The sequence below is a fragment of the Arachis hypogaea genome, chromosome 9, assembly GCF_003086295.3.
Source record: "Arachis hypogaea cultivar Tifrunner chromosome 9, arahy.Tifrunner.gnm2.J5K5, whole genome shotgun sequence".
Taxonomy (NCBI): Eukaryota; Viridiplantae; Streptophyta; class Magnoliopsida; order Fabales; family Fabaceae; genus Arachis; species Arachis hypogaea.
In genome coordinates, this window is record NC_092044.1 from 109,965,246 (window position 1) to 109,973,855 (window position 8,610).

Consider the following 8,610-nt stretch of genomic DNA (forward strand, 5'->3'; position numbering starts at 1 on the left):
GGATGAGAAGTCTCCTACCCAATTTCCATTCTCATTTCTAAGAAAATTTTTAAGAAGTACGTATTTTGTGAAATAAAATTCTTTTCATATTTATTTCAATAAAAATCCTCTATTCTAGTATTATATAATGATAAATAAAAAAATTAATGTTTTTCAACCGAGGTGATCGTTTGACTCCTTGGATGAATTTCTCTTCCAAATATGCTTGATCAAAAAGCTCTTATTTGGATTTCTCTCTTCCATTTTCACTGATCATTGCTTAGGAGACTGGTAAAGTTATTGATCAACAATGTATCTAGACTTGACAATGTAATAGAATGAAACTGTTATCTGTCGGGCGTTTAGCTTTGTGTGTATATATTTATGTTAATTGTGTAATAATGAAATTTTTACACCTCCTTATGCTAGCTAGTATCTTGTGCTTAGGCATGTTTATAACTCGCCACACTTGGCAATTATTTTTATTTTTCTCAGATGTATTGATAAGTTTTGCTTATATTGTTGTTTATTAGTTAGCTGATAATGAGTTCAAAAGCTATAGTGTAGGGAAAGCAAGTATTTACTGGCTTAACAGTAGGTCTAGAAATCGAAATCTGATAGTGGTATTCCACTTGTGATTATATGCATGATTGTTTTGCAGGTGAAAGTGTTTATGCAAGAAAATTACCTCGCAAACTGGATACAGGTTGGTAGGATTCCATGGGGTGTATAATTACATGTTTTATACATAGTTTTACTTTTTCATCTAAGTAAACATTTGTGCATCTGTAGGCACTGTTTGATTCATTGCCTCCAGAGGATTACAAGAATGGTGTATTGGTGTTGGGAGGTGATGGTCGATACTTCAACCGGGAAGCTGCGCAGGTTAAGCTTTTGAATGCGTTGTTCTAGCTATCAAATTTAATTTTGTTAAGAAAATTGCTTACCCTGTATCTGATTTCTGCTGCTATTCTCATTCACTTCAGATTATAATCAAAATTGCTGCCAGGAATGGTGTTGGAAAAATTTTGGTTGGACAGCAAGCATCTTAATCATTTGATTTTTTCAATGAATTTTTCTACAACAAATGTGAAGAACTTTGTAACACAAGATGGCAGTAAATGACGTCATCATAAAGATAAAAATATCTTTGATGGACTGGTGCATCACCTTATTGTTCACACTCTTCTAGTGTGTATTAACCAGACTCTTTTCTTAATAGAAATTGAGGACAACTTATCTTTCTAATACAGGGAAGATATATTGTCAACACCAGCTGTTTCTGCTGTGATAAGGAAGCAGAAAGCAAGCTAATCTAACTAACTCCCTTTTTATCCTGCAGTATTTTAGCTCACTTGCTAATCATTTCTCTCATTTCCTTTTACTTTAACAGGCAAATGGTGGATTTATTATGAGTGCTAGCCATAATCCTGGGTCAATTGTGAATTGACTAATAGGTTATTTGGTATTCCATAGAGATAATAAATACAGCTCTATCGCATAAAGAAGATTTGTCTTGATATATATGTAGCCAATTTCCATGTTGTGTGTAAGTTTGCCAGTTGGTGTTTCTGATTAATCCTATTTTATTTACCCTAGTTTAATTACATTAGTGGACAACCTGCTCCGGAATCCATCACTGACAAGATTTATGGAAACACACTATCTGTAAGGTTTTGTCATGCTGTCTTGCTTTTTGCATCCTTATTCTATTCTTTGAAATTATTGACTTGATCATATATTGTCTGGTTGGAGGATGAAAGTTCTCATGTAATATTGCCATAACCAATAGCACTTAATCTTTCTTCGTGAACTCCTTACATTACTCTAAAATTAATTTGTTGGTGATTTTTTTTCTTTTTTTTTTCATTTTCTTTTTTCTTGAATGGTGCTATTAATGCATCTAAAATCTTGCACACTATTTTGCATCATCAGCCTACCCTGTTCCTATGCGGGATTACTCTAATCAGCCACTAACATGTGCTCTCTTTTTTTTCCCTTCTGATGAACATATAACTTGAGCTAGGCATGAAGAAAAATAGTTGATATTGATTGGATACTCATGGAGGAGCATGACCTAGTGACCTGTGCTTTTCTTACCTTAAAAGTTTAATGAAATTTCTATTATATTGGGCTTAGATATTCTGCTTCCATGCAGATATCTGAGATAAAGATCGCTGACATTCCTGATGTTGACTTATCAAAAACTGGGGTTACAAAGTTTGGAAGCTTCAGTGTTGAAGTAATAGACCCTGTTTCTGACTATTTGGAGCTACTGGAGGTGAGAATAATTTGTCTGTATAATTAAAATCTAACAGGACAATTCATGTTACTTGATCTTACTGCTATAGCTTCATTTTATTTATTTATTATTCTACTTCTGTGAGTGTATTTGATTTTCAGCTAATAAGGAGTCTTATATCAAGGCCAGATTTTAGGTACAATTTTCTTCATATCTGATTGCTAATGTTAACATTATGGGATTGCATGTCCCATTTTGTTTCGTATCTGGTTCTCCCCTTGGCCTCTTTGTCTCTTTGTTTATCTGTCCCTTTTTTTTCTTTTCTCTTTTCTGCTTTGCAGCTCTAATTTTCTACAATTGTTGTTTCACATATTCTTGTTTACTGTGGCATTAATGAAAGAAGTTCTCTGTCTAATACCTTGCTCTCAATAATACGAAATTTCTTGTTTGACAAAAAAATTATTCTTTTAATACACTGTGGTTTTTAGGGTATAGTTTTCTCTATTTAGTCAATCTTATTTGTAACTAAAGAGGTTGACCTTTCTGTTGTTCCTTGCAATTCTTATGGCTTGACTTCCTGGATCTTGCATGTCTTCTTTTGGTTGTCTAATCTTTCTTGGTTGTTCTTAAGATTCCATATATAAAATTTATCATGTTTTGAACAAAGTGAGCATATCATGGCTGATGTATGTGGCTGGTTATTATGCTCACAATTTATGAAAGTCTCAGTCTTGAAATTCATTACATCTTTTTTATGTTTCAGGTTTACATTTGATGCAATGCATGCAGTTACTGGTGCTTATGCCAAACCTATTTTTGTTGATAAACTTGGTGCAAGTCCAGTATGTTTTGCCCCTTTAAAATCATTTTAATAAGTTGAAAGTAATTTATTTGTAGTTGTTGATAATAGGTTTTAATTATGCAATGTAGGATTCAATCGCAAATGGAATCCCTTTGGAAGATTTTGGACATGGTCATCCTGATCCTAATCTAACGGTGAGTTTAGCTCTTTATTTTATAAAATTGTCTTTTCACCCGAAAAAAATATGTTTGATGGATTGTTCATTGGACAGATATGCAAAGGATCTTGTCAACATTTTGTATGCTGAAAATGGTCCTGATTTTGGAGCTGCTAGTGATGGTATTTGAGTTTCATGAGTTTCTTTTGTTTGTTTCTCCGCATCTAATTTCCTCAGTAAACTATTAAAATTCAATGTTCATATTGTATTTGTTGTGCAAATATTGTTATGGTACATTTATGAGAAAGGATCTATCTCGTGTAATATGGGTCCACCCCAATTTTCAACATATTGCAGAATGCAGAAGATACAATTGATGTATGCTTGCACAACAATGTTTTCTCTGTTTACTTAATGTTGTTCAAGTATTTCATTTTTATTGTTTTTTCTCCAGGTGATGGTGATCGAAATATGATTTTAGGAAGATGTTTCTTCGTAACTCCTTGAGTTTCTGTAGCAGTTATTGCAGCCAATGCAAGAGAAGCAATTCCATACTTCAAGGATGGTGTTAAGGTAGAAATTTTATCCACTCGTTATTGTTAAGTGTAAATTTTTACATGAAAAAAAAATGCCATTTTCCTTCATTTTAATTTCAGGGTCTTGCTAGATCAATGCCAACAAGGCAACAAGTGGTGCTCTAGAAAAGTGCATAAGCGTGTATCAAATTATGCGAATGCATCGTTGATAATGAAACACACAATGACTGCTTCTGGATCTGAATGTTTGCGGTTGGGGTATATTGTATATATACCCTGCTTAGGTTTAGGATTAGCTTTCAAATCATTTTAAAATTAAAGCAGTTAGAGATAAAAATGAAAATTGTTATAATTTAAATTTAAATCTAATTTTTAAAACCCGATTCATAATTTAAAGGGATTTTTTTAAATAAATAATTTAAATATTTTATTTACGAATAATTTGTAGCATTTTTGCGAATTTTTTTTATATCATATGTTTTAAATTTTAAATTAATAACTTTGTTTATTTATATCATATTCTTAACGATGAAACGATTCAATTAATAGAAAAGATTAATGATTTTAAATAATAAAAAAGATGAATAGTACGGTTTTAAAATAAAATAATAAGGGAGCCGAACGATTTTGGGCGACTAGACATACATATATAATGCAAGTTAAAACTGTCCATTTAAAATCAGCACATTATTTTTATAAAAATCAACACATTTAAATTAGTATTCAAGAAGAATAAAAAAAACATAAAAAAATTAAAAATTTTAATAAATAAAATTTCAACGATATATAATTTAAATTTAAAATTTTGTTGATATTGCACCTGAAGTTCACTATTTCCAGGTCGGTGCCAGCTTCTTCCTTATCCTCATCTTGCACAAAAAATTTACTTTACAAGAGGTTCCTTCCTCTTCCCCTAATTCATTATTTGAGTCACTTAATAATAAAAATATATAAAGGTTTAATTTGTCTGTGAAATTATAAGTGCTATTCAATTTTTGATATTATATTCTATAATTTAATTTAGTTCTACTGTGATCTCAATAAAAAATTAGATTAAATTATAAAGTGTAACTTCAGAGATTAAATTAAATATTTTTAAAGTTAAAAACTCAATTGAATTTGAATTATGCTTGTAATTTTTAAAATGAATTTAAGCTTTATACAAAAAAAAAAATATTAAGAAAAAATATATATACTAACCAGCACGGGTGAGAGTGAGTGAGGTTCATAAATCACAAAGACAATTTGTGATGGTGGTAGAGGTGTGAGAATAAAAATTCTATGCTTGGTAATAGCATCTTTTGTAAAGTAAGAAAATTAAAACATAGTACCCCAGAGAGGTATGTGTGTGTGTTTTTATATTAGAAAAAAACAAACAGTGAAAACAATTACACATTAGAATTTCTTATATATGTCGGGTGCATTAGAATTTCTTGAAGTCACACTTGGCACTATAATTACTATAATTCTGTTTGCAAGATTGATGTGTGGTTTGTCTTCTCTATCTTTGTGATTTTATGTTGCTCTCTCCGTTGTCTTCTATTTATTATCTTCTCCTTCAATCAATTCATTTTTTAAAAGAAATAAAATATAAATTTTATACTTTTATTTATTAATGATTGTGTTAATGGGTTACGTCAATTGAAAAGTTTAGACTTTTGAGCCTTATCTGCATTTATACTACAAATTTTGTAGCTGAATTATCTCCGAATTTTTAATGGATTAATTGAATTGAATTAGTGGAGTGTTTTTTTATGCATTTGCAGGTAAGAAGCTTTGAAACTTTTTTATAATATTGATGGTAGGATTGTGAAAAGGCCATTACACAAACACAAGATGCTATTGCGGATGGTGGATCTAAGAATCATGCTGAGAAAATCAACTTTACAAATGCAGCTATAATAACTCAAGCAGCTCTCAGAGGCTATTAGGTATTTAACCTTTCATGCAATTTTTGCATGAAAAATATAATTATTGTAGAACTTTCATTTTTACCATTATTTTTTTGGTCATTAATGTGTATTTGTTTTTTTTGAGTTGGACTATATCAGATTCTCTCGTAAAAATTTCTAATAATTTTGTATATAACTCTAACTCTGTCAAGTGTTAATTATTATTATGAATTCATTACAAATTTTTTTTAGTAACTTATTTGATACTTTTTTCTCTTTTTAAAAATTTATAAGTTTATTATGAAATTTTTCTAAAATCTATTTATCTTATTACATGACCTAATCTTCACACGAGATGATAGATTTCATGCTGGCTATAAGGTTGGTGTAATTAGACTACAACTTAATTTAAAGAATCACAAATGGTGTCACTATTTTTGCCGATTTTTATTTAAAAAAAAAAAATTTTTCTTCTATTTTTGTTCTTAGTATCTACTTTGATTCCTGAATTACTTTTTTTAAGGAAAAAATTGTGTGGTGAATCTTATTTTTTCTAAAGATATTTGAATATTAGGTGAATGATCCCAAATGAATTTAAATCATTAACTTTCAAAGTTTCATGCTCATAAATTCTTCTCCAAAGTTAATATTGCTCTATTCTATTTGGGTATGCTGTTTTGGAATTTTCTCGCTTCTTCCATCATTATTTTAATATCTTATTAAATTTGATTTTTTTTCTGTTTCTTTTTCTCTTGGTTTTAGAGTAGAAAGAAACATAAAAATAATCACTTAGATTAGTATATTTTAATTTTTATTCTACTTATTCTCATTATATTTATATTACATTGAATTCTTAGTGATAGACTACTTAAAATAAAAATATATTGGCATGATAAACTTGAGATGTTGAATTACGATATTTTATTTCTTGATCGATAGCATGTTTTGAATAGAATTTGTGTTAGTTAATAGAAGCAGAAAGAGAATACTTTCAAACTTTGAAAATAGATTGAATGAGAATGGATTTGTAATTAGCAAAATAGCCGGTGAAATTGAAGGCAAACATGATGAGTTGCTAAATGAAGCTGAGGTGGTAGCAGCTGCTGCAGAAAAAGAAACTCATGTTATGATGATGATGATCATGACGATTGCTTTTAATGGTAACTTACAAATAATCAATACTGGTTTAGCTAATCAGTTTAATTTATTTCATTTGCTTATGCTTAACTATATACAGGTTTTTATGATTGGTTCTGGTTTGTATTGCTCAATTAGTATCGGACACAAAAACAAATATTATTTGTGATACACATATAGTAAATATTTATATTTTTATGTTTTCTCTTACTTAAGAAATGTGCATTTAAAGACTATCTCCAAAAAGGAATATGTGCTTTTAAGAAAATTTTAATTAGTTGTGAGCTGTGATTGTTGACCTTAACAAATTTATTTTGTTAAAAGCACAATAGTAAGTAAAAAGTTGCTGAAGTGCTAAATGATAAACTGTTTATTATTTCTCCATTTTTCAATTAAAGCATGACTTTTGACTATTTAAGATTGATTAAGATACAATTTTCAAACACAAACTTAAGTGTTAAGGTTGATTAAGTGAGAACATGAATTTAAATGTGATTCAAATAGAAGCAATGAAATATTATTATAATAAAGCATCAGTTTTTTTATGTTATTTTTATGCCAATTTATTATAAATCATTAGTATATGGCTAAATTGAAGACGCCAGACAAATTGCTAAAAGTTTTGAATGGTCTATGCTTAGTCAGAGTTAGTATTTGTATTATTTTTGTGACTTGATTATTTGCTTATCAATAACATATCAGTATATTCCTAACAAAAATGAGTATTTCTTCAATCATATTAAAAAATGCTATTCTTTCCTTCTATAATTATTTTTATTCTTTTTAAATATAAACTGCTTCCTTTATATATTTGAATAAATCATTTTATTGATTGCCATTAAGCAACCATACTTTGTTTTCTTAGTCCTTATCTTGAATTTTTTTTGGTAGAGTTCATGGCTGGAGCTGTCATTATTATGGCATTGCAACAGCTTAAAGGTCTGCTTGGTATAAAGAACTTCACCAAGAATACCGATATTGTTTTTGTAATGATCTCGATTTGGAGTAATGTGCACCATGGAGTGAATCTTCATCTTTTTTTACATTTTAGTATTTATGTGGGTCTCACTATATTTAGATGATGAACAAGCTCACAAATAATTATTGCTTTCTTAAATTCAAATTTTCAACTTATGTGGAATTGGCATAGTCTTCTCATTGGATTATTGTTCTTGATCTTCCTTCTTATAACCAAGTATATCGTAAGAATCTCAACATTTTTTTTATTTAAATTACTCTGTTAAATCCAAAATGAATCTCACTTTGATCAAAGTTATAAGTCTAATAGACCATGGAGACCATATTAAACAGCTCCTCTTAGCACTTAAAATGTATTCCCTTTTAGAACTTGCATTGCTGTTCTATTGTGATAATAGGTAAAAAAGAACAAGAAACTCTTCTATAAATCTGTAATTTTTCCTATGATCACTATTGTGGTGTCTACATTTCTTTGTGTTTATTACCAAAGCAGATAAGGAAGGCGTATCAATTGTAAGTACCATGATAATAATGTTAATTGGGTATACATATATTTTCTCTAAAGTTAAAAACAAAACTTAATCAAAGTATTTATATGCTACTTCATCAGGTGAAACATATTAAGAGTGGTGCGAATCCATCATCTGCTAATGAAAGTTTTTTCAGTAAAAAATATGTAGCGAGTTGGTGTTGTTTCTCTGCCAGGATTGCCCTTATGGTAACAAAATTATGAAGCTAATTCCTCAATCCACATAACATTTATTTTATGTCTAACATAAAACATTTCTAGAACAGGCATTAAATTTTTTCAAATAATTCATTATTTAAATTATTTTAGGAAATTGTAGTAATTGGCAGAATTTTTGCTCCAATGACAGACTATTCAC

The 8,610-nt window shown here is 29.3% G+C and overlaps 1 protein-coding gene across 1 annotated transcript; it reads left to right on the top strand.

The window, feature by feature from the left end:
• Positions 1–1,459: 1,459 nt before the first annotated feature.
• LOC112711718 (phosphoglucomutase, chloroplastic-like) lies at positions 1,460–4,112 on the top strand. The gene is made up of 8 exons (XM_072203476.1): positions 1,460–1,647; positions 2,138–2,259; positions 2,364–2,417; positions 2,985–3,063; positions 3,152–3,216; positions 3,295–3,362; positions 3,635–3,753; positions 3,837–4,112. Exons 4-7 carry the CDS (start codon positions 3,001–3,003, stop codon positions 3,685–3,687), a joined length of 249 nt encoding a protein of 82 aa, XP_072059577.1. The 5' UTR covers positions 1,460–1,647; positions 2,138–2,259; positions 2,364–2,417; positions 2,985–3,000; the 3' UTR covers positions 3,688–3,753; positions 3,837–4,112.
• The last annotated feature ends 4,498 nt before the right edge of the window (positions 4,113–8,610 follow it).